Source organism: Bufo gargarizans, chromosome 9 (assembly GCF_014858855.1).
Source record: "Bufo gargarizans isolate SCDJY-AF-19 chromosome 9, ASM1485885v1, whole genome shotgun sequence".
Lineage (NCBI taxonomy): Eukaryota > Metazoa > Chordata > Amphibia > Anura > Bufonidae > Bufo > Bufo gargarizans.
The window spans coordinates 95,976,193-96,004,109 of record NC_058088.1 but is presented as its reverse complement, the minus strand read 5'-3'; the positions used below and the strand labels follow the sequence as shown (position 1 = coordinate 96,004,109).

The window sequence follows — 27,917 nt, the reverse complement described above, 5'->3', positions numbered from 1 at the left end:
TGTTCAAGTTCTACAAAATGAAATGGAGAAAACAGCTCAGTCAGCAGGACGTCAGGGGATTAATCTACGGGAAAATAGAATGTAACTTGGTGATCTGTTAAGGTTTCACAGGACATTTAAGGTAGCCAAGGCGTTGGAATATAAAAATGGAATCCAGCTGCTTTTAATAAAATAAGACATTACTCAAAAAACAAGACCATGAACGGATGGATCATGTTCGCCCCAAAGTACAAATTATTTTGCTCATGTGTGTAATGTCTTTAAATTCATTTTGAGCAGTTGTTGTCCTGATCTACCATGTATTGCTGAATACTTAAGCAAAGAAGTAACAAACTGTATAGATGATAAAAGCATAACTTAAATGAGTTGACAGCATATTTCTTGCATTATCAATGAATAACAGCAAACTAAAACTTTGCTTTAATTATACTAAAATCCATTCAACACAAAAAAACTGATTTATATAACAACACCTGACAACAGTAATACAGATGCTTATATAAAATAGGAAACACATGCTAGGTAGCAGAGGTATTACATAATGAAATGCCTAATACCTCTAGTCCAAAACAGATAATCACATCAGTGGAAATTCTCTGACCCTGATGAGCTCTAATTTCCATTTGCCTTTACAAAGGCAGAGTGTTTGACCTAAAAACCTTGGCCCCACATGGGAACTTGCTTGTTATGCATCCTAAAAATGCTCAAGAATCTCATATATATGACCCAACTCCCAATTCTTTTCTCCAGAAGGTTAAAAAAGGGACCACAATACAGAACTTAAAGGGATTGCCCCACCAAAAATATTCTACAGTTTTCAAACCAGCACATAGATCCGAATACTTGTGTAATTGCATGTATAATTAACAATTTTGTATAGCCTCTGAGTTGTTCAATAAAATGCATCTGTATAGAACCACCTACTGTTTGTTATTTTCCATATTTCTTTGACCTGCTCACTTCATCCTTCAACTGCCTCCTGAGTTGTGCTAGAGAGAGCATGGACATGCTCCCTCCCCCCTTACTTGCAGCAGAAAATAACTTTTTTTTGCATAACTGCTTACAATAATATTACAGTGAAATTTTATTAATGGAGGACAATCTCGAAGCTTTGACAATGTGCATTTGTATAGGAATAGAATAGAATAGAATTGAACGCAAAATATTGAAAAGACAAAAAGAATAAGACTGAGTAGATGTCAGCCATCAAGAAAGTGCCTCCTAATTCCCCTTTTCTTAATGAAAAGGTCTAATATTGTTTTCTACCCTTACTGTTTCAATGTATTATATAGAGATATGTGTAGAAATAAAAACATGATGTCATCTGACAAAAGAATCTTCATGAGAAGGCAAGCATGTAAATAGGGCACCAAAATTATGTCTAAGGACCCTTTTACACGGGCTAATGTTTAGGAACAAAGAGTGCTTGTTTCTGAGCATTGCTTCATGTCAATATGCTTAAATTACTCAAAGGGTATTTGCAACTTTGCCTCACCAATATGCAAAATTACTTGTGGCTGAATGATCGTAGTAGTAGTCGAAATTAAGGATCTTATAGGGGTTGTCTCACTTCAGCAAGTGGCATTTATCATGTAGAGAAAGTTAATAAAAGGCACTGACTAATGTATTGTGATTGTCCACATTTTTCCATTGCATTATACACTGCTTGTTACTGTGATCCAGTAATGGTGGCTGTGCTTTCACACTATAGAAAAATATGCTGCCCTCTCTAGTGGGGCATAGGCTAGGGCATTTTCCTATTGTGTGCAAGACGGCTACCTCTGCTGGATTGCAGTGTATAAAGTGATGGAAAAATGAATTGAGCTACCAAAGGAGGCAATGTGGATGATCAGAATACATTAGTAACTTTCTTGTATTAACTGTGTCTACATGATAAATGGCACTTGCTAAAGTGAGACGACCCCATTAAGGACCTAAAAACATCAAACATTGATGCATTTGAAAATCAATACACAAGGTACTGGAACATTTTATCAACTTTACCTAAGTACCAAAATTCCCTTGTCCAACCCTGGATAATAGAATATGAGACAGTTATCTGAGATAAGTGAAGCTGCTGTTGGTCACCAGGGAAAGTCATTGGTTATCCACAAACAGAAAAGCTTTGGTTTAGCCTCTTTCTTTGTGCAACTACTTATAGTCATCAATCCATGCCCTATATGGTAAGTTAATATGTGTTGAGCAGGGTTACTTATTAGTGTTATTATTCACTTAGCAACTAGTTGTTGCTGACTTTTATCAAGGAGGTAGACACGCAAAGCAAAGGACTGCTGTGCAACAGTACTGCATGGGGCCCTTGATTCCCAGTAGCTTACCAATGAACGATGATATAATGTCTCTCTACATTAATTATGAGCTATTACATTCATCAGATTAGTCTCCTACATGCAATTTAATAACAGGAAGCTGCAATATAGCAAGCAACAGGGTTCCTTATAAGCTAAGCCCCTGTGTAGCTACATGAGTTGCACATATGGTATGTCTGTCCCTGCTTCTTGCTTTGGAGTAGCATAAGACAGATAAGTACTCCATGAATGTGAGTGCAAAATTATGCTACTACTAGTTAAGGACATGATACCATTAAAGAAGATCAATATTCTGCCCTAGGAGAGACAAGACCAAGCTCTGGTTGGTCATATTGATATTGCTATTTATTGAAGAGAACACCTGCAGAACCCTCTAAAAGAACTATATTGCTAGCAAACAGAATAGATAATTGGCCCAAGGGTCATGGAATTGGCATAGAGGAGGAAAAAAACTTGATTAGACACTTCTGTGCTGGGTAACAAAATCTGGCACCATGATGAGGGCTTGATGTAGAATTTGCTATGACTAGTGATGAGCGGCAGGAGCAATATTCAAATTTGCGATATTTCGCAAATATTTGGAAGAATATTCGTCATATATTCGTAAATTTGAGATTATTTTCTTGATTGCGAAAAATCGGCAATGCAATGCGCACAAAATACAGGCGTGGGTCACTATAGCTAGATTTTTCAAGCTGCAAGAAGTTTCCTGAGACTGGAGAAAATGGTTGGCACGGCAGAACATTACATGGTTGCTGGGGAGGTTCTTATGTAGTAAGGGGTAGGCAACTTTCCGATTGGTTGCTAGGGATTCTGCTAAGCTCAGACAAAGACATTGCAGCCTTCTCATTGGCCCATAAGCAAGAAGGGAGGTTACTGATAAAAAAAAAAAACTATAATATTCAAAATTATGAATATATATCACTATATTCTAAATATTTGCAAATTCTTAAAGTGCCGATATTCGCGATTAATATTCGCTATTCGAATATTTGCACCCAACACTAGCTATGACGCCTCCTCTCTTCTATGTATGCTACTACTAGTAGTAGTAAGTTTGCTGTCAAACTAACGGTCACGTCCACACACACACAGGGGGAAGGATAGTGACCACTGCACTCCACCCTCACCTCTGGCCCTGCCTACTTTCCTCACGAGTCCTGATGACAGGGTGAAACTGGACGACAGTCCCTTACTTAGGATATGTGCAGGGAAGACAGACAAGACATAAGCAAAGAATGGTCAGAAGAAGCCGGGGTCAAATACCAGGAGAGTAGAGAATTACCAGAGAAGTCCGCAAAGAGTAGTCAGGTGAGAGCCGAGGTCACAATACCAGGAGGGATGCGCAGTACAGGAGGAGCAGGCAAAGGATCATCAGGGAACAGGATCAGGTGAGTATTCAGTAGTCCAACAAATAGCCAGGAACCTAGAGTTAACAGGCAACCAGTGGCCAGCAGGCTGCCTGTATTTATAGTGGGGTCTGAGGGTCATGTGATGTGGCCAGCATCACATGACCGACAGACAGACAGGTCGAGCACCGAGTGATCAGCTCGGTGCTCAAGGCAGACCTAGGAGCAGGGAGCCTCCCAGCTAGCAAAGCCACACTGGGAACGAGGCCAAACACAGATCCTCGCTCCCGAAGCTAAGCAGCAGGTCTGCGGCTGATGGAAGACCGAGTGCGCCTTTGGCGCCCCGTGACACAAACACACCATACTTTTAAGTTAAAATGTAGATCACCTTATACCTTTATATTGTATATAGTTTATTACTTGAATTGAATATGATTTAATGAGGTCAAAACTCCTGCACAAATGGTGTTTAGAACATCGGTGTTGTGACAATGTATATAGTGATGATGAGTAATTAGAATGAGAGAAAGCAAATAATAATGAAACTACAAGCAAAGTATGAATCAATAACTACATGAGCATGGGATTCTACTCTAGGAAGCATTGAAAAAGCCAGCATAATGTACATTGTGCAGCGGAGCATCTGAATGAAAGTATAAGCAACAGGAGCAAGAGCTCTGGGAGGAACTAATCAAACCTGAATATAACGTATACTAAAATGAGATGGAAAGACCAAAATCGCTGCTGGGCAAAGTAATGAGAAATGCACTGAAGTCTGAAAAACAACAACAGCATGAAAAACATGCATGCTCCTGTGGACATTATTCCATATTGATTTTAAGATGGAGAGATGTAGAAATGAAAAGAAGACTTACAGGTTTACAGATCTTAAAAGGTCATCTTTGTAAAGACAAAACCCTAAACTAATGGTTCAAAAGAATCTGATTAACATAAACTACAGCCCAGAAAACTAAAGGAATACAAATAGAAATACACTTCGCACAATCTTAGTAAAAACACAATCTTATAGTGAAGGGGTTAGGCTATGGTGGCCTCTTCACCTTGTGCCTAGTTGCACCGATATTTATGTCAAAAACCCTTGGTAAATGACCCCCATTATTTTTATTCATTTACTTCTTTGTTGCTATCCCAATAACTTTTTAAGGGTCCATTTACACAAACATATGATAAATAGCAGTCCGCAATACACGGGAACCAGCAGTGTGAACTCTGTATTGAGGTGCGGATCAATTAACTTAAATGGTTCCAGGATTTGCAAACTATGGTAAAAGATGTCTTATCTTTTGTGATGCAGAGCCACTGACCCGAATGTCCACAGAAGCACTTACAAGTGTTTCTGTGAGTGTCCGATCAGCTCGGCAAAAGATAGGACATGTCCTATCCTTTGCTGTATCTTGTAGTTCAAGGACCCAGTGTACACTGCTGATGCCCGTGTATTGCGGACCCGCTGTTTGAGGTCTGCAACTCAGATAGAGAGGTCATACCTTCGTGTGAATGGAAATTAAATGCTGTATCTTTGTTGTTTTTGTTGTTCTATTGAGCATGTTCAGTGGATTTTTTTTATGTATAAATCGGTCACAAGGCGTTAAACAAACATTACTCACATAAACTCAGTGATCTCTTTTTGATCAGGAAGTTGAGACCAGCAGAGACATGGTAAATGTCAGAACGACAACAGTAGAGCATTCAGTCAGGTGCTTTTTTTTATCTTGATTTCATGGTACTCACCATAACACCAAACAGCACAGTGACTACCTTTCACCCTTTAAATAGGCATACTGACTGATTACAAGTTTGAAGAAACCTCTAATGCTAATTACCAAAAGTAGAGATGAAATCCAGGTTTCAAAAAACGGGACAGCTTTTATTAAAAAGTGTAATAAAAACTGATATACAGTCCATGTCTACGCATTTCAGATCACATAGTATTGATCCTTACTCATGACAAAGAATTGACGCACAAACCTGAGTTTAAATAGCTGAAACCTTCAATATGAGGTGAACCTGAACCACACCTCCATACATATTTTTAAGACCTAAAACATTAGTGCAAATAAAACAATGTCAAAAAGCAGAACTTAAAAAAGAGAAAATAGGTAAGAATCAATAGTGTAATATGAGATTATTTTTGCGATTGGGGATACAAGAACTCTATTCAGGAGTATTCTCCTATGGTCTCCACCTCGACTAGGGGAATTAACTCTTTACAGCCCCTGTACCTGAAAGCCTGAGATGTCTCCGCCATGAATAATCACATAATGTAGGCTGACTGCAGACACATTTCTGTTTTTTGTATGTGGAATGTCTGAAAGATGTTTGCGGGATCTCACCTTAAGGCTATTAGTGGTACAGCCTACATATTGGAGATGGCACAAGGAGCAAGTTATGCAATATTCTACAAAACTCGTATTGCATTTAATATATTGCTTGAGTTCATAAGATTGCTGGCTTGCTATAGAAAAAATGTGACATCCCATTTGAATGAACCTGCAACAAGTGTAGATCCGATATCCACACTTATAATTGCCCTTATGTCTTAACCAGGTAGGCTGACCACGATTAGCATCAGAGAACATGGTAGGGCTAATTTTTTGTGCTAGAGTCGGCGAAACATGGGCAATACATTTTACTTGCGATCAGGCGATATCCATCCACTGCTCATTATAATTGAGAACAGATAAATGTTTTTTGACTATTTGACATATGTGTGAGTATTTAAGACTGAAACTAGTAACAAAAACTGGAACTGACTCCTTCCTCCTACCACAATTACCCCTATTCTCCATATGAGCAGTCTTAGGGAAGACCAAGTCAGCCCAAGATTTCTTAAGAACACATCTCTTAGGTTGCTCCAGTGACCAACGGGAGTATTTCCGCATGGAAAGTCGACTGGCAACAACATCCATTTCCTTCAAAAAAGCTCCATCATTGGAACAATTATGCCTCGCTCAAATGAGCCCACTTTTAGGTATATTGTGAACCACATGGGAGGGATGATATGAAGTAGCATGAAGAGTGGTGTTGCCAGCGGTTTCCTTGCGAAAAATATGAGTTGCCACCGCAAATTTTCTGATATCACCCACGAGGGAAAGATCTAAAAATGAGATGGTAGAAGCATCACAACTAACAGTGAATTTTAAACTGTTTCAGTCTTGAATACTCACACATATGTCAAACAGTCAAAAAACATTTATCTGTTCTCAATTATGATGACTAGTGGACGGATATCTCCTGATTGGGAGTAAAATGTATTGCCTGTCGTGCGTCAACTCTAGCGCAAAAAAATAGCCCTAGCATGTTCTCTGATGCCAAGAATCCGTGAACATCTTTCAGACATTCCACATACAAAAAACAGAAATGTGTCTGCAGTCAGCCTACATTATGCGGTTATTCATGGCAGAGACAACTCAGGCTTTTAGGTACAGGGGCTGGAAAGAGTTGATCCCCCTATTCGAGATGGAGACCATAGGAGAATACTCCTGAATAGAGAATCCTTTTGGATTTTTCGCATGGGTTCTTGTATCCCCAAAGGATTAAATCGCAAACATGATCTCATATTACACTATTGATTCTTAGATATTTTCTTGTTTTTAAGTTGTGCTTTTTGACATTTTTTTATTGCACTAATGTTTTGGATCTTAAAAACACTTGATATAGAAGGTTTCAGCTATTTAAACTAAGATTTGAGCGTCCATTCTTTATCATGAGTAAGGATCGATACTATGTAATCCGAAATGCGTAGACATGGACTGTATGTCGGTTTTTATTGCACTTTTTGAATAAAAGCTGTCACGTTTTTTGGAAGCTGGATTTCGTCTCTACTTTTAGTATTTATCTCGCGCTTGGTTCCCAGCGCTTTCCGTGCTTTCTTCTGTTATTATAGCTAGGTGAGCGCAGCTACTCCTTTTTCTCATTGTGATGCTAATTAGTGCTGAGTTAATCGATGTTCACGTGTGGACTTCAATCCGAATTTCAGAAAAAATTTGATTAGTTGCGAAGCCGAATTTCCTTGTGCTTCCCTGAAAATGGTGGTAAAAATGTTAACTATCATACTTACCTCATCTATTTGAGTGCAAAGAGGCCACCACAGCCATATTGCTTAAAGATCTCATTAAGAATGTCATGAGCGGTGACGTATGATGTCACCAAGCCGGCCGGCATGATGACGTAATCACAAGCTGAGCGAGATTTTACACTAGATCTTCAAGCAAGATGGCCGTGGCAGCCTCTTCACGATTAAATGGATGAGGTAAGTACAATTTTGATGAACATGGCATCTAAAGGTTTCAATGATAGGGGCAGCGCAATCACTGTTCCCTATCATTGCACACACTATTTGCAAAGAAATGTGCTTTGTGACTAAGTAATTCGTCATGAAGGAAATTTATTTGTAAAATTAGGCAAAGCAGCAGAATCGAGTTTTTGAGAACTTCTGTCATCTATAATGCTAACTATAAGCACACCTTAGTTTAACATTCAGATTATTTATCATTTTTGTCCAGGCCAGTTTCTTTAGATTGTTTTTTTTTTTAAATCATTCATTTGAAGCACAATTCAAAAGCAATGCTTGATTTTAATTAGTTGAATTTCAGTAAATTTTTATTTATTAGTACATTTGTTAGTTTTAAGTTATTTTAGTGACCATTGTGGGATTTATAATTTTTTTTTTTATGGAAGGGTACCAACAATTGTGTCCACGTGTAGATATATATATATATATATATACATATATACATATATATTAATACTGACGGAAAACACATTTAAAGTCAATTAAAATGTTGTCCCCTGTTCAGTAATCTTTGTTGTCAATAGCAACCAATTACAATACAGCTTTGATTTTATATTCTGCTTAAAAAAAATGAAAGGCTATAAATCAGGTATACTGACTTAGGGTATGGTCACATGGAGCCCGCAGCTGTCTTTCATTTAATAATGAAGACTGCACTGTATAGTCGGTCTTCAATGTTAATGGCCATGCACCATTAATGCACCTTTAAACAAGGGCTGTTGCTGGTATGGGGTTTGGCTGGTTAGGTGGGGACACAATATGCTGGCATACCCACTTGTCCAACCCCAGGGCTCTCTTGCACTACAGGTGGGAGCCCTTATTCTGCCATCTGCTTATACACATCATCTAATATTGATGAGAATATGTTATCAGGAACATTCAGATTCTCCTCCCTCTGCATCTTGCTGACTTTTCTAGGAAGCAAAGACAGCAAAAGATGAGGATGGTCACCATTAAGACCAGGCCCCCCCTAAGGGGTGCAGACTAGATGATATTAGTTGGCATGCTTGGCACTGGAATAATAAAGGCTTCCATCTTATTGGTATTTAATTATTCTATTAATCAACTAGCTGCTGACCCGGCATTGCTCGGGTATTTATTTATTGCAATTTTATATTAAATAACAGTGACTATCACAATGTCCGCCCCTTTAACGGTGACTGCCCCTTAAACAGAGACTTTTGACAGGGGTCGCCCCTTTAACAGTGACTTTCACAATGGCCGCCCAATTTAAAGATGACCGCCCCTTTAACAGTGACTTTCACAATGGCCGTCCCTTTAACGGTGACTGCCCCTTTAGCAGTGATCGCCTAACAGTGACTTTCATGGTGACCCTCCCTTTAACAGGGAGCACGCCTTTAACAGTGACTTTCACCGTGGCCGTCCCTTTAACACTGAACGGCCCTTTAACAGTGACTTTCACAGTGGCCACCCCTTTAACAGTGACCACCCCTTTAACGGTGACTTTTACAGTGGCCACCCCTTTAACAGGGACCGCCCCATTAACAGTGACTTTCACAGTGGCCATCTCTTTAACAGTGACCACCCCTTTAACTGTGACCTCCATTGTCCTCCCCCTTTTAACAGTGAACTCCACAGCGGTCCTTCCATTTAATAGTGGCCCCTGCCCCCATGCATGTAGCAGTGTAGTTGTGCCGTCATACGTCATATGACTGAATATTTCAGGACCTGCGAACTGCTAAAACCTGTGATCAGTTGTTATGGCAACCTGGAGTAGGACCTGCAAGCTTCTATTGGCTGATAAGGGACATGTGACCGTGTGTATGGCAGTTAAGAGTTAAGTGAAAGGCTGGCAGGCTTGTATAGGATAATCTCAGGAATATCTCAGGAACGGTACATCCTAGAGAGCTGAGACTCCCGCAAGATTTCTTTCCAGGTAGCAACGGATGTGTATACCAAGTTTCGTTAATTAATGGTTGCATTTTTGAGTTTTTGTGGAACATACATACATACACACATACATACACACATACGTCCTTATTTATATATATAGATTTCACAACACTCTCCCTAGCACATGAGCACTTGCCACATTTCTCCTTATACTCAGCTCACAGGACAATGGCGGAGACAACACACGAGATGAGGTTTTTAAAGGGCTATGACATCACAGGGGATGGCTATCTGTGGATTGGCTGGCTGCACAGCATTATGGGTGATTTTTTTGTGTTCACGGTCAGCTGCCATTTTAGGAATACCTATTTGTTACCACGAAGTGCAAGGAAATTTGGATTAGTTGCAAATCAAAGTTTTCCTAAACTTTGGACTGAATTCTGCTTCAAATGCTTCGCTCAACACTTAATTATAAACATTTTTTACCATTTTACATTTTGTAATCTTACTGTGTGGATGTAAAAACAGCTTTGTTGTACTAATGGAGTCCTAGTTTAAGTGGTTGTCTAATCCCCCAAGGTAAACTAACTGAGGCATCAGCTAAGGCAAGGAATCCATTTAATATTTAAAAAGCCACTCACTTATTTCAGCATTGGATGTCAGGAGTTTACTCAGTCTAAATCCTATGTGTAGCTGTGTTGGCAGGCTTGCCATGCCAAACAGTCAAGCCCTGGCTGATTGACTTATTAACAAAGCTGGAAGCAGAACCTATCATTCCCCTGGCTTAGTGTCCAAACCTAGAGCAACAAGGTGTATTTAAGTTTGCTACTGAGCCTTTGCAAGTACTGGTGATTTTGTATACACGTGTCTAAGCTTTGTTTGCACCTCTATACTGTGTACCTAAACTCTAAAAGAGATGAGCAAATTTCTTGAAATTAGTTTCATGTTCAAATCAGATAATAAAATAAAAAAGTTTGTTGTACCCAAATTATGCTCCAAGTGCCCTGGAATTTGATACATAAAACTCTCTCTCGGTTTTTGCATATCTTACTTCTGCTGACAGATAGGCTTTGTGTTATTTTTTTAAGGGAAGCTAATTAGCATAACTGTTTCTGGGAAATATATTAAAATTAGCTTTCCTTAAAAAAAAAACAGAAAAAAAAACACTAAGCCTATATGATGGCAGCAAAATTAAGATATGATAATTTGCATATATTTTCCCCAGAAATATTGAGAAATGTTGGCTGGACAACAATACTCATCATGCATACTATGGGGCTGTACCAAAAAGAGAAAGAGTACCTAGCAAACAAAACATATATTTTTCCCAGAAACCCAGAGGGGCATACTATTCTCTCTCTATTCGCTCATCTCTGCTCTAGACTTAGTGCTTTCCCACTTCTTGTCTGTTATATTGTATTCTCCTGGCATTTTGGCCGTGATAAATTTCAGGATTAACCATTCATCCACTGTTCTGGCTCTATACACCTCTCCTGATTCTGACCCTTCTTGTCTACTACTTCTTCACGAAGAACTTGCATATTTCAGCAAGACAATGCTAAACCACATACTGTCTCCATTATAATAGCATGGCTTCATGGAAGTAGAGTCCTGGTGCTAAACTAGCCAACCTGTAGTTCATGCTGTTCCCCAATATAAAACATTTAGTGGATCGTGAAACGAAAACTCCACAAAAGAAGACCCAGGACTGTTGAACAGCTAGATGACTACAGCAGATATAAATGGGACAACATTTCTCTCCCAAGCGTCCAGCAATTGGTCTCCTCACTTCTTAGTCATTTACAGATTGTTGTTAAAAGAAGGGGGGAGGCTACACAATGGTAGACATGGCCATGTCCTAAGTTTTTTTAGATGTGTTGCTGCCATCAAATTCTAAAAGTTAATGTTTTTCCATGAAATGGTAAAATATCTCAGTTTGAACATCTGGTATGTGTTCTATGATCTATTGTAAATAAAATATAGGTCGATACGATTTACAAATCATAGAATTTGGTTTTTATTTACATTTGTTTTCATTTTATACCATACCCAACTGTTATAAGGTTGTGCATCACTTCCTGGTGAGCATGTTAGTCTATGATAGTTACATAGTAACATAGTATATAAGGCTGAAAAAAGACATTTGTCCATCCAGTTCGGCCTGTTATCCTGCAAGTTGATCCAAAGGAAGGCAAAAAACAAACAAACTGTGAGGTAGAAGACATTTTTCCCCACTTAAGGGGGAAAAAAAAATCCTTCCCGACTCCATTCAGGCAATCAGATAACTCCCTGGATCAACAACCCCTCTCTACTAGCTATAGCCTGTAATATTATTACACTCTCTGTCAGTAATCTACTATTCATTGCAGCTACCACACATGCACATGTCCTGCTATATTCTCTATATGGAGCACATGTATGTTTCCAATAAGGACACATTAAGCATATCCGGTAGGCTGTTTTCAGATCCATTACTGGCGGGCGCATGCCATCCGGCCCCATTCACTATAATGGTGATGGCGGAGATCCAGCTGCAACCTGGCAAATACCGCTGTGAAGCAAGCCTTACTTGAATAAGAACGAAAACACACAAAAATATACCTTTCTGAATCCTTTGAATTTACAGCCTGCTGGATCCATTACTGGCAGGCACATGCACTACCAGAATTCTGCCCAGCCCCATTCACTACAATGGGTATGGTGGAGATCAAGCCGCAACCTGACAAATATGCTCAGAAGCGGCTAGACAAATTCCACTATGAAACAAGCCTCACTTGAAGAATAAAAACACACCAAAATATTCCTTTCTACACCCTGTGTATGCACATTGTTATCTTTATTTCTATGTATTTTATTGCCTACATTTATATACAGTATGTATGCTCCTAAGTTAGCTCAGGACTGAAAGCCATCTTCTGGCTTCATATTCAGTTTTTATTTTATCATTGATTTGAGGCTTTAACTTTGTGCTGCTTAATAAAATATTGTGAGGCATGTCAACAATCACATGCAATAAATGTAACCACTAGAAATCAAATGCATATTTTCTGCTTTTCTAAACTCTAGAATGGTAAAAAAAGAGAACCCCACATGCATTTAGACAAGCTACACAGAAACTATCAAAGCAAGTCCTAAAACAAATGACACGATTAGTACATACATAAAAAAGCCCAAAGCAACATTCAATAACAGTCTATCACCCTGAAGCCTTTGCTAAGCTAGAGGAAGATTAATGACACCAACATCAAGAGGAAGATATGAAACAGCACACCTCATAACACTAGAAAATAATGTTCACATCCAGCATAACTGCCAGAACTAGAACAGATCTATATGTTCAATTTGGCCAATTAATGATATTTCTAGGCACAACCTGAAACTACTGCACAGGCAGGGAAATGAACAATGCCCATGATTATATGCACCGATCATAAGCTAATGTTATTGTTATTACAATTTAATAGCACAAATAACAATAGCTGTCAGAGGAAATGGGTCTATTATATAAGCTAATAAATTGCATAATTATTTGACTGTTTTAATGTCTCATCAAGGATTGCCTGCAGTATTTCAACAATGCTTAACATGTATTTTGAGATCAATTTTATGCTTTTTGCAAACTGGAAAACAATATGTATTGAGATTCAAACAAAATATCAGAACAGGATAACAAATTATAAAAATTTATGGATTATCAAATGTAAATAGAGAAATAGAATAATATAAGATACACAAGCAAAAACCTTCAGTGAAACACACAAGTGAAGTTTTGATAAGCCCTATTGTATGACTTTATTCTGTAATATTTGTTTTTCCCTGAACATACATATATTGAAGGAGATTTACTATTCAAAATCTTAGAATACTAGGACAAATGGAGCCTACAAAACTGGGGTACATGATTTGCATTAAATTTGTCAATAGTTTTAGACACTTTTCAAAACTTTTTGTGACCTGTCCAGCAAGGGGGCATGGTTTTCTTCAAAGGTGACACAGCTTTTTAGAAAAAGCGGGATGGCTTAGATACAACAGCATGCACCAACAAAATTGGTGCATTTCTTAGAATAAACTAAGCTAAGAAACAGGTGGTTTAAAGGTGCACCACATGTATCATTCAGCATCAGATGCAGTGCTAATTCTGAAGCAATTTAAAACTGTCTGTCTAAGTTCACAATGTCTTGCATTTAGACAGTATTAGTAAATATGCCCCATTGTGTCGTTCTCTGTAGATGGTGCAATTGGGAACATTTCAACATACTTTTTTGTTAACTCTATGATATAATAATCAACACAATTTGCTGCAAACTTTACACTTTGAGAATTGATTCTGCCATCTTTAAGTGCAGTTTCATGTTTCATAAATTCTGCCACATGTTAGGGTCTGTAATTGTAGTCAACTGCAACTCAAAGATCCTTCATGGTTTTAGATAACTCAAATGACATGCTATATAAACTTATGATAATCTAAGTTTTGTTTAGACCTGTGGGAGGTCTGGGTATTTCAGCTATGGTTCATACCCTATAAACCATATGAGCAGCACTGTGGCTCAGTGATTAGCCCTGGTGGCTTGCTGGGGTCCTAGGTTTGAATCTAAGTGCAATGCCTTCATGGAGTTTGTATGTTTTCCATGTGTTTGCTTGGGTTACCTCTGGGTACTTTGGCTTCCTCCCACACTCATAAGACATAGTGTAGTAAGGGATCTTAGATTGTGAGCACCCTTGTAGACAGCAAGCAATGAAAAGTGTTGTAGAATATGTCAGTGCTATATAAGTGAATAAAATAATTACCCTAAAATGAAGCCATACTTTGCCCATGTTAAACCAATGGATCCATATTTTCCCCATATAAGACAATGGGGCTGAACTAAGAATTAGCATTTTAGCTTCCACTGTTTTATATTTAGGGAAGCGTGAACCTAATAGATAATTGAAATTTTTATATATTTACACATCTATATTCTACATAAATTAGAATCACTTCACACAGTGAACCATCACATTTCCATTTAGGAAGAATCTATATCTGCTACTTAGTATAGACAGCTGTAGTTATGGTGATTTTTCTTCACTGTAAAATTAATTTAATCTATACAATAAGGGGACTTGATGTTTCACTGCACTGTCACTACAATATATAACATAAGACACATGACATGGCTTTTAACAAAATGCCAAAACCATCAATATTTTAAAAACAGCAACATAAAATAAAAATGTTATATGGACAGTTTTTGTCACTCCATAGGTTTCATACCATGTTGTTAAACCATTTTGTGCTCAACATTGACTGATCAAGTCAATTACAGCAAAGACTCTCATCTTCTATCTTTAAAGTCACGGACGATACCTAAAGATCTATGTCATTCTAGAAATGTTATCTTTAGCTAAAAGAACCACCATGCAGAATAGATTGCCATTTAAAACCTGTGTGGCTGTATAAAACCAGATGCTTGAGATAACATTGGTTTTAAATAGACATTACTACAAATGATGCTAGGTTAAAAAAAAGGATAGAATATGCAAACATGTTTGATTTCATAAGTCTCTGTATACATATATATATATATATATATATATATGCAACAACATTGCTATCTATGAATATTCATCTAAACTAAAGTTGTTGCCTTTTTTAACTTACAACATCCCAAATAATGCGCGTGATTTCAACTAAATACTCTCCTATGTGATTTTAAGCATCAGATCAGTTACACAAAAATGTTGAAAACATAAAGCAAAAAAAAAAAAAAAGCAATACCAATTATGCGGGGGGTGGTATTTTTTCAATTTTTTTAATTGAAAAGCTTTTTCAATGGAAAAATTTAGATTTTTTTAACTTAATTTTTAATTTTGTGTAATTTTTTTAATATATATATTTTTTTAAACATTTTACTTATACCACAAGGGGACTTTAACAGGTAATCTTTTGATGGTTTCTATAATAAATTTGTACTGCTTATGGAGTATAATGTATTGTACTGTCAGTGCTATTTTGCTCATCAGCAGGCTGTTAGAAGGGCAAAGCCTTCTAGAAATACACTATGGTGATATACCAGAAAAAAAGTAGGATGGGTGGGGTGCTGTTCCTCAGGAGTTAAATTACTGAGTTAAATGCAATTGTCAATTTTTTTCTTGCTAAAAACATATGCATTAAAATCCTTGTGCAACATGTTTTTAAATAAGTCCCCCCTTCATTATCAAGCATGGTGCTTCGGCAGGTCTGGGCAGAGACTTGTGCAGTTTTTAGACTAGGCCATCATAAAAAGGCAGCAGCCTAGCCTAAGTAAAAAGGAATGTAGGTGGTCACTAAATGGTTAAAATGTATAAAATGAAATAAAGAATAGCTCAATTGACTATATTATGATAAGAAATCCACTAGATTTATAAAATTACTCATGGATTTACCTATAATATTATCACACAATGAGGTTCCTACTACCTTCCTCATAAGACAATGCAACACCTGGGAGTGAAGTAGAGAGGCAAGACAGGATCAGGTCTGCTCCATTGGATCAGGCTGTGCATTACATTCAAATTAATAAAGAATAATCTGGGGGGGTGGCCAGCAGCCAAGATGGCTAGATGTGTCTGAGCAGAGCTTCCCTGCCGCCACAGCACTGCGGGATAAATCCTGACTGTCACCTGCATCTATCAAGGCAGAAAACCCCCTGAAAGTGCTCTGACACTAGCTGACAGAGTGTGAGCCACAGCAGAGACCGCCCGACTCACCCTGCAGAAGTCAGGTGGGAATGGTGAGAACGCCAGCCGCATGTGCGCCCGTATATATCCCCAGTAAGAAACATACTCGGCGCTGTGTCGCCTCGATTAAGGTGAAAGGAATAGGGAGAGGAGCCGAAGCGGGCAGAGAGAGGAAGGGGTGCAGGAGATATAGTGCACCCGCCGACTTTCCCGCCAGTCAGCCATATTGCCAGCCGCTGACCAGCACAAGGGAAACAGAGGGAGCGCCTGAGCAGCTCAGCACCCAGGCATAGAGGAGATTCCAGAACCCCGCGGGGTATAAGGGGAGAATATTGCCAGCACTTCCTACTGTAAAAACCCTACAATCCTGAAACAGGGACTAAAAGGCAGCTCAGAAAAAACCCTGCACGCCTCCCTGGCAGCTCACATTGCAGCAAAAAGGCCTATAAAGAGGCACAAACGTGGGGAACAACTCCAATTTAGATACATTAACCCCTCAAATAACAGAATAATGGGGCCACAAAAAACACAAAGTGCTGCAGATAAGCTGAAAGAATTTGACAGACAACCAGAAGAGGCCTTGCGTTTCCCCTCTACTGCAGCAAAATATTCACACTAGAGCTAGTACCGCACCAGACAATGCATTCCCTGCCACGGCATCTGAGGAGGCTCTAGATGAATTCACCCTTAAACAAGTGACAGCACAGGTCCTAGAAGCCATCACCGCCTGCAAGATGTCTCTAATAGGAAAACTAGATGAGGTCAAAATCGACCTAGGCCTCCTGCGGCAAGATATGCATAACCTGCAAGACAGAGTTCAACACACCGAAGAGCGTATATCCCGAATAGAGGATGCCACGGCCAATGTTCCCAGGTCCTTGCCTGAGCTCAACACTAAAGCAGAACTCTGGAGACAAAAAGCAGACGACTTGGAAAACAGGATCCGTAGAAACAACATAAGAATTATCGGTTTACCCGAAAAAGCAGAGAGCCGTACACCGGACGAGTTCATAGAGAACTGGATAAAATAACTTTTCCCAGATGCAAACTTCTCTATGGCCTTCACGGTGGAAAGAGCTCATAAAGTACCAGCAAGACTGCCACCACCTGGAGCCCCACCTCGACCCATGTTTGCAAGGTTTCTCAAATGCAAAGATAGAGAAATACCATTTTGGCCATTTTGGCCTTAGCCAGAAGACGACAGGAAATAAAATACGACAACAACAAAGTCTCCATCTTCCCAGATTTTTTCATGGAACTGCAGAAACAGCTCGCCACCTTCATGGACATCAATCGGTAGCTGAGAGAGCCAACGTACCCTACTCCATGGGCTACCCAGCAAAACTAAGAATAAGATACAGGGATCGAGCGGTCTTCTTTACCTCTGCTGGAGAAGTCAATGAGTGGCTAGCCCTACAGAGAAGATCACCAAGACGATGAAGTTCCTGAAACCATCTGCAAAGGGCCCCCAGATGACGCCAGTGGGCTGGCTAGGCTAAGTTGATATGCGTAAAACATTGTTATATGTACAGTAGCTTCTGGTTTAGGCGTATATATGTTTCATTTAAGTATTTAGAGCCACATTCACTATAATTCTGTGCTTAGATAGAAAATTATGGCAGTTGTTGTAGCCGGCATGCCTCTGTCAAACCATCACCAAAGACAGAGGTCTCCCAGTTTTACTGGCCCAGAATCTGGAATGTGGACAGCTACACCAGACACAACACCTAAGCTACAAATTTTGCATTGTTAAGACTTAAAGTTTTCGTTGTCTAGTTGTTACTGTTAGCATGTTATGGCTAACCAAACAAACCTGCTCAGAATTACCATAGCCATTGCAGTATGCTCAACTCCTGAGATTACCTACAGGCCCAGGATTTCATGGCTGAGTTGAAAATTCTTTCATGGAATGTCAGGGGATTAGGAACTCCACAAAAATGGTGCATACTTTTATCAGAAATACCAGCCCACATATATTGTGTCTTCAAGAGACACACCTCACGCCAAATACCTCTCTGGGGCTAAAGAAACCGTGGGTACAGTGGTTCGCACACTCCTATACACCTCTTCCTTCTCCTCAAGGGGGGGTGTCCCGATTAGTACATAAACAGCTAAGATGGGAGGCAAAAGAGCTGGCTATTGATACGGAAGGCAGATATGTCTTTATACACGCTCTTATCGACAATGTACATTATGTTTTACTAGGCATTTATAATCCTCCCCCCGGATCCATGCAGATTTTAAATCTAGCAGTCACCTTTGCAGCTGCGTATCCACACACTAAAATAATTTGCATGGGAGACTTAAATATGATGTTAGATTCCTTGCTGGATCACCTTAATGATGTGGCAAGCCTATCCAATACAGGGAACCCCTCACAGCCCAGCAGATTCTTAACAGAGTTTTGGTGGCTCGATCTCTGGAGGTCTAGATATCTCAGGTCTAGAGTTTACTCATGTCACAGTAGCAGTCAGTACTCCCTAACCAAGATAGACTATATACTAGGTAATGAATCTCTGCTGTTACACTTGAGGTCCATAATATACTTGCACCGGGGAATCTCAGATCACTCGCCAATACTTGGCACACTAATTCGCAGTGTCCCCCCAGTCATATACAGACTGAACATGCAACCATTCTGGCTGAACCTTTATGGGCTCATCAGATGGGATATCATATCATATACAAGAGTTCCTTAAACACACAAAAATGAATCCAATATTGGACTGGTGTGGGACACTCTAAAAGCATTTCTGCGTGGTAACTGCATTCTAATATTTCCTACATTAAAAGAGATACTAAAAGATCATAGCTGGAGCTGGAGTCCTGGTGCACCACACTGGAACAACAATATATTATTCACCCCACTAACGCCAACATAAATAATTGGCTGCAGGCGGGATGACAATATCTAACAATACTTAAAGAAAAGTGGACAGGAAACTGTTCTTTTTTAAGCAAACTGCCTTCGAGCTGGGAAATCAATCAATCAACTGGCCCAGTTGATCTGACATGATTCGCAATCTACAGCGATTTTAGCAATTAGAGACCACACGGGACAAGGACTTAGAACCCAAGAAACTATTCTTCATGCCTTCACACACTTCTATCGTGACTTATACAGATCCAATATAAAGGGTTTCTGAAACAGAGATAGCCACAGATCTGGAAAATATTTCCTTCCCTAAACTCACTACATCTCAAAGTACCCAATTAGATCAACCTATATGCTTGGAGGAGATACTGCAGGCTATAGCAGATCTTAACAATGGGAAATCCTCAGGTGCAGACGGGCTCCCCAAAGAAGTTTATGCTAGGTATTCAGAGGTGTTAGCTCCCTAACTGCTGACCACTTTCCACTCGGCTTTGGAGACGGGACACCTACCGGAATCACTTAGGCAAGCCATAGTAGTACTTTTTTCTTAAACCCAACAAAGATCCTCTTGACTGCGGATCCTATAGACTAGGATCCCATAGCACTGCTAAATGTGGATTATAAAATCCTAACCAAAATTTTAGCCACTCGCCTTAACCGAGTAATCCTCTTATTGGTTCATGAGTAGTGATGAGCGGCAGGGGCAATATTCGAATTTGCCATATTTCGTGAATATTTTGTAGAATATTCGTCATATATTCGCAAATTCGCAAATTCGAGATTATATTCTTGATTGCGAAAATCGGCAATGTAATATTCTTGTAATGCACGCAAAATACCGGGGTGGGTCACTTATGCTACATTTTTCAAGCTGGTATAAGTTTTCTAAGACTAGAGAAAATGGTTGACATGGCAGAACATTACAATAACTTTATATGCAGATAGAGTGCTTGCAAATTTTCGGCATTTAATGATGCGCATATTTTTTCTTAATACGTGCAACTTGTATAGTAAGGGGAAGGCAACTTTTATATTGGTTTCTAGGGATGTTGCTAAGCTGTGACAAAGCCTTCTCATTGGCCTACAAGCTAGAAGAAGGGATGATCACCTGATGTGTACTGTGTTCGAAAAAACGTCATTACGTCATTACGAATATATAGCACCATATTCAAAATATTCTCGAATTCTCAAAGTGCGGATATTCACAAAAAAATTTGCTTTTCGAATATTCGCTCTTAGCACTATTCACGAGGACCAGACAGGCTTCATGCCTGGGAAATCCGCCAAAGAGAACAAAAGAAAGGTACAGGTGGTGACACAGCTGGGACATTCTATGAACGCAGACTGGGCACTAGCCTCACTGGATGCAGCCAAAGCGTTTGATTCCATAGAATGATAGAATGGTGATATCTGATTGGAGGCTTTGGATTTGGACCTCAGTTCCTCAGATGGTTCAGCATCCTGTACAACAAGCCGATAAGTAAGCTATTGGTCAACTGAGAACTGTCGAACAGCTTCCCCCTTCATAGAAAGATAAGACAGGGCTTCCCCTTGGCCATTAGGGTGAGAAGCAATAATAATATAACCAGAGTAACCATGGGGGAGAGGGAGATTCATATAGGATCATACACCGATGACATGATTCTATATCTGTCATCATCTGACTCGTCTTTCAATAATGCTGTGAACCTGATAGACGAATTTGGGAATTACTCAGGCCTAAGAATTAATTGGGGGAAATCAGTGTACATGCCACTGGGCAGGGCAGAATGGAGTGGACCCTCTCAAGTTTCTCAGCTGAAAGTGGTAGACTCCTTCAAATACCTAGGCGTCAATATCACCAAGCGACCCGGGAACTGTCAATATACTTCCATTAATCGAACGGAATAAATGTAAAAACTGGAAATAGTTATCTATCTCGGTGGCAGGACGTATTAACCTAGTGAAAATTATTATACTCCCAAAAGTGCTGTATGCTGCTCAGCACTCTGAGATGCATGTACCCAAATACATTTTCAAAGAATTAGATGCCATAACTAGGATATTTTTATGGAGCAGATCCTGAGCTAAATTCAGTCATAGATAAGAGTAATCAAAACCCAGGGCCCCAAAGGATTAGTATCAGCAATTTATTCACATTTAATTCAAGCAAAGATTAGTGCAGAACCCCTCCCAGTAATTGGCAAATGGAAGAAGGATACCCACACTTACAAATTAATATATAACTGATTTATTAGAATCGCATTTACAAGTATCACCCGCAATATATAATCAAATAATTCAACTTTATATCAATAATCAATCACATCTAACACCAACTAAGATGTACAGAATGGGTAGGGTGGCATCTACAGCATGTCCGAGGTGTGGGGAACAGGAGGCAGACTTTTGGCACATAATCTGGAGCTGCAACCCGATAGCCACATACTGGAGGGAGGTGACGGATCTTTTCTCCTCACTACTGCCGGTTTGGGTGCCCTTTACTCCTGAGGCTACATAGTACTAGTATATAAACATCACAACAAACCACAAAAATTTTACAAAGTGTGGGGCCTATGGTGTGGAGCAGCACAAACTATGTACGTGACCTCGAGACTACGGCAAGCAATATCAACAGCTCGAGGAGGCATGGCTCAGTGTGTGTAGTGGGAAACCTGTAAACATCAAAATCGTTATATTTTAAATGCCAAAATAAAGAGTGGGTAGCATTGCATTGGCTAGTTAGAGGCATCGTTAAAACAGTAACTGTATTATTATTACTCAGTTTCATGTATAATGAAATTTGGACCATAAAGGTCTTGGACCTTCCATGAATACTTTGTATTTGACAACACAAGTGTATGATGATGTTGTATTCCCATTTCTGTTAATAAAGACAGTTTAAAAAAAAAAGAAAAAGAATAATCCATATAGCTTCTCTACCAATGTATAGTCCACCAGGGAGTTATTCTGATTGCCTGATTGGAGTCGGGAAGGAATTTTTTATTTTCCTAAAGTGGGGAAAATTGGCTTCTACCTCACAGGAATTTTTTTTTTTTTTTGCCTTCCTCTGGATAAACTTGCAGGATAACTGGATGGACAAATGTCTTTTTTCGGCCTTATGTACTATGTTACTATGTTACTATGTTACAATTATTGTGTATGCCTGCCCAGTCTTCTATTTTAATGGAATAATCAACATCGGTGAAGCCCAATGGACTGTGAAGTGAAGTTGCAGTTTTCACCCTTGAAAGTATAACTATTGGGGCATTAGCATGGATGTTATCCTGTTTTTTCATTAATATAGTGGAAATAGGCTCACTGTGTATCCTCATGGAATAAAAACCAGAGTCTATAGATTCATAGTTTTACAGAGCAATATGCACTATTCAGATTATGGAGAACTGAGATTAAAATAATCTCTGTGATGTTGAGCTAAAGATTTACCCTCCATTGTTACTTGTGCTAAACCAACTGTCTTGTCCAGATGTCTCAGAAATGCAACCTAAGCTTACAGAATTTCAATTTACATCAGACTCCCACAATTAGCAAAATGTCTAGATGTGTTTGATTCAATAGAGGTCATATTAATGAAAATAGAATCCAGAATAGATATTAAGATTTGTGTATTGCAGAAGAACTGATCTTTTTGCATATTACTAGCTAGTATTGATAACATTTAACCTGTAACACTATTTGTCTGTCCAATAGTTTCTTTGTATTCATTCACTGTTGTATAGGTGCATCATAGTGGCTCAGTGGTTTGCACTGTTGCTTTGCAGCGCTAGGGTCCTAGATTTAGAATCTAACCATGAATAACATCTGCAGGCATTTTGTATGTTCTATTCATATTGTTACATTGTTATATTACATACAGTTGTTACCTCCAGTTAATCTAGTTTTCTCCCACAGTCCAAAAACATATAGGTAGGTTAATTCAGAATACAGTTTGTGATCCCCAATGGGGACCAATTTGCGTGATGACAATCTCAAAGCAGAGCTTCAGAATATGTTAGAGCTATACAAATTAATACAGTAAATAGGTAAGTTAGAGCAGATATAACATCCTGAAGGGCAGTCACTCATACATCTACAGTTTTAAGGGGCTCCTGGGAATGATTTAAAAAGGCTGTCAGCAACCTTTCCTAGAATGTGACTTGCAGAGCTGCCTGGGGTTGATGGGGCAGGGCTTCCCTGCACACTGCACTGCTCTACAATGGATGATAATGACATGATCCTGCCTACATTATGCCATCCTTGCTGAGAAGCCTGACAGGAGCGCTCACTAATGTAGAGATTATACAAAAGCCAGAGAGCAATATGAAGTGAGGCCCTGTCTACCCCAACCCCTCCGACAGCTTAGGAAGTGGTGGCAACAAGTCCTGCTCACATTCTTGGACAGTTCTGCTGGTGGCATTCCAGGAGAACTTGTTACAACAAATGATTGTTGCACAATGTGAAGTTGCTGTAGGTAGGGTTCAAACCCCTGTCTTCAGTAATAGATACTAGTGATGGACAAAAATCTGCTGGAAAGATGTGCGAATGCTATCAAATGTTCGCGAACAGCAAGTTCGCGGCAGGCCCCATTCTTTTTAATCACGGGCAAACCTGAAAAACCTTCAGGTCATATTTGCAGTCACCAAATACTTACTAGAAGTGCACAAATCCTCCCACAACATGGACAATGACATACCAGAGGGGGATCAATGGCAAAAAAATATATTTTTATCAGAGGCCATTTTTATGCGTCTTAAAGGGAAACTCTCAAAAATGTGCCCTGCTGGAGCCTAGAAAAGTTTTATTTTAGGCCACGGGAGTACAGGCCCAAAAATTTTTACATTCACCGAACACAAAACATCAAGTGATTATGTGGCTGGAGGTACATTAGGCGGTCACCGTATAACAATTTTAATGTTGGCCAGTTAGATTACAGGCCCCAAAAATTATGCATTCACCATACAGAAAAGATCAAGTGATTATGTGGCTGGAGGTATATCACACCTCTACCTCAATCAGTTTTTTTGGGGGGCAACTTGTATATCTCAGTTGCAATTAATTGTTCCAATAGAGTTTGTCCTTCTGTAAAGCTGCGGTATCTCAGCAGAACTGCACACAAATGCTGCACAATACAAATGCACTATATAGAAATTATATTATAGGTATATCCTTAATCAGTTTTTTGGGGGGTCAACAGGTATATCACACCAGTTGCAATTAGTTATTCAAATAGCGTTTATCCCTCTGTATACCTGCAGTATTGCAGCAGAACCGCACGCAACTGCTGCACAATACAAATGCACTATAATATACTTTCTATGTTAGAAAGTATATTATAAGTATATCACACCCCTCAGTATATCACACCTATTGATAGCACACCTAGACAAGTCCTTAAATGACTTTTGTGGCCCTATTAACTAGCGTTTGGTGTCCCTAACAGTCTGTCCCTGCTCCACACAGCAACCTCTCCCTACACTGGCAAAAGACTGAATGTAAAATGCCGGCCAGATCGGGTTTATTTATAGGGTAGGGGCTGTGTCCATGTGCTGAAACGTCCCGTCCCACCTGATGGATGTGTCATGCGTCAAAGTTCGGCACAATGCAAAAGAATATGGCGCTGGCGAGCATCGTCATATGTTTGCATGTTCGGCGAATTGTGAACGAGCAAAGTTCGCCGCAAAACGACCGCTGATCGAACCACAAGGCCATCTCTAATAGATTTAACCACAGTTTGTAGATTTAAATTTTGAAGGTTGAGATTTTTCATTCAACATACGGCAATTCATGTGTGTTACGCTTCGGCACGTAGGCCTTCCTCAGACACTATGCCGCAGGTGTGGAAGAGGAAAATTAAGAATGGAAGACCCAATGTTCATAATATGTCTGAACACATGTGAGGGAAATGGCATCTAATGGCATTCCAGGAGAACCACTTTAAGATGGATGCCCATTGTTATGTTTGTTCCTAATTAAGCTTCTATAAGGTGCCACTTACATGAAGTGCGCCATGTTATACATGGTGTGATGCACCTGATCTAATAGTATATACCTTACCAATAGGCTGCTGGTTAGTATGTTGCACTGCACATAATTATATTACTGGAACCTTTAGAAAGCCTAATACTCAGCTTGCAATTGTAATTTGGATTAGCAATATCCCTTGAGTCATAGCTGTGTGACTGACCTTAAGAATAATGTGCTCACTTTCTTATATAGCATGCTCCTGCTGGGATTCAGTGTTTGTGCTCCAAGAACTAGTGGCAAAAGGTCATGCCAATCATATGTGTTAATTCAAAGGCAATAGATGTTTCAAAGAACCCAAGTGAACATTCTCATTAAAATCCATTTTTATATTCATGTATAGTCACTATGATGAGGTTTTATTACTGTAAGTTTGTTTGAGGTTAGTTTTTAGACTGAAGGTGCTATGTACACCTGCAGCAAAGTTATGAAAATGGCGCACAGTAATAATACATTTGGAGCAAATTCAGTTGTGCCTATCTCAATAAAAGCACACATGGGGGATGCCTGGTGTGGAGTTATGACATTTTTAGGGCTTTCTAAAAAGTTGTACTTCATAAATGTGACACAAAAGTGATCTATTCTGAAATTCTGACCAAATTTTCACTCCAAATCTGTAGGTGGTCCTGGATGGCATAGTGCCTAAAAAGTTGCAAATATTTTGTGCAAGTGACCCCTGAAAGTTTCCAAGCCCCTAACTGAGACTTTTTGAAGCCAGAATTCTGGCATTCTGGGCTGCATAAATTCCCCTTAAAGGGGTTCATCGGGAACCTATCCTAATCACACAGCAGGACAAGTTACTTCACAACACTCAGCTAAAGAACTGCCTCATCCTGCTCTCTGCTCTGCTTGTCAGGAATTATCATAATAAATACAGTTTAATATGATCTATGTCTGATGAATGTCTGTAGAAATGGAGTTCATGAGGAGACATTAAGTACAGAAAGGACAGACTGTGGTAAGATGGGGTTGTGATAATGGAGACTGCATACAAGTGCTGCTGTTCATCAGCCTCATCCCACCTACTCTCCATACTTCATGTCTCCTCCTGAACTCCATTTCTACAGAGATTCAGCTGAAGATCTTATCAGCTGTATTCAGGCTCATAATACCTGACAAGCAGAGCAGAGAGGAGGATGAGGCAGCTCTTTACCTCAGTGTTCTGAAGAAACATGTCCTCTTGTGGGATTAGAGCAGGTTTTGTGTGTACTAATAGAATGGCAGCAATTTTATTTCTCCTAATGATTGCTCAAGAGACTAAACGAGCCATAATGACTAGTGAAAGGCATTTGGGAACATATTTATAATAAAGTAATATTTAAGTATTTTTATTTTCTTAATTCCTGGAGAACCCTGGAGTTTCTCTGCTCATTTGCATAGCCATTGATTGCAAATTGATTTGCCACAAATCCAAATTTCCTGGTGCTTCGTGGTAATGAATCACTTTTTCCTGAAATGGCGGTAAAAAACAAAAAAATACATACTCACCTTATCTATTTGCTCGTAGAGAGGCTTTTGTGGCCACCTTGATTAAAGAAAATGGGCCAAATGTCATGCGCACTGACGTGATGATGTCACCACATCAGCGTGCGCGAGATTTGGCATGTTTTATTCAATTAAGCGGCGTCTCTGCAAGGCATGAATTTTTTTTATTTTTAACACCTCATTAACCCCTGAAAGGCCTCAACGTGACTGTTAGGCTCCATTCACATGTCCGTAACGTGTTTTGCGGATCCAAAAAACACGGACAGCGGCAATGTGCGTTCCGCATTTTGCGGACCGCACATTGCTGGCACTAATATAATATGCCTATTCTTGCCTGCTACTGGCATCGTATATCCTCATACAAATTCATTATTTGTGTGCATCAGAGTGCTGTTTACACCGCACAAATCGACAATTGAGGTGTCCACATCTCAGATCATACATGATGAACAAGCATTTTTCTAATTCATTAAATGACCGGCAGCATTTATATACTGTCAGATTATCAGGAACCTTTTGTTTCCCCGATAATCTGCCTGACAATTCCGCAAGACTTTAAATGCATCTAAAGTCTTGGCCACATATGGCAGCCTTTTTCTTTTGGGTATTTTGGTGCAAAGTCATGTTACATGCAGATATTGTAATTCAACTGCTCCCAGTTTCACCCTGTGCATTTCATAAATCTGCTATAAAAATATTGTCACGACCCTTGGTCATGGTCGTGACTCCTTGGGAGCCGCATGCAGTTATCCGCGGTCTGGTGTTGTCGCAACCGCAGCTGGGGGCACTTAGTGGTTTGCCTCAGGTGCGGTTGCCGCGAATAACAGGCATGCGTGCGGTTGCCCTTGGCAACGTGTTTTGGTGTGCATGTCCTTCGTCTGTGTTTGTGTGCACTTCCTGGTTTGTTTGTTGTGCACAAGGTTGTATTGGTTGTATGCACTTGGACACCTCCTTTCACCTGCGGTTGTCCACGGCAACGTCTGGTGTTGTGCATGTGGTGGCAGGGTCTCTGCCTG

At 39.6% G+C, this 27,917-nt stretch overlaps 1 protein-coding gene across 3 annotated transcripts in view; it reads right to left on the bottom strand.

The window, feature by feature from the left end:
• The window catches only part of TENM1 (teneurin transmembrane protein 1), a 766,344-nt gene that overhangs the window by 627,111 nt on the left and 111,316 nt on the right, over window positions 1–27,917 (bottom strand). For all 3 annotated transcript variants that reach the window (XM_044305876.1, XM_044305878.1, XM_044305877.1), the window contains exons 3-4: window positions 13,043–13,050; window positions 11,524–11,528 (exon numbers count right to left, since the gene is read on the bottom strand). In XM_044305876.1, the coding sequence (XP_044161811.1) occupies window positions 11,524–11,528; window positions 13,043–13,050 (13 nt within the window). The remainder of the gene's footprint in view (window positions 1–11,523; window positions 11,529–13,042; window positions 13,051–27,917) is intronic.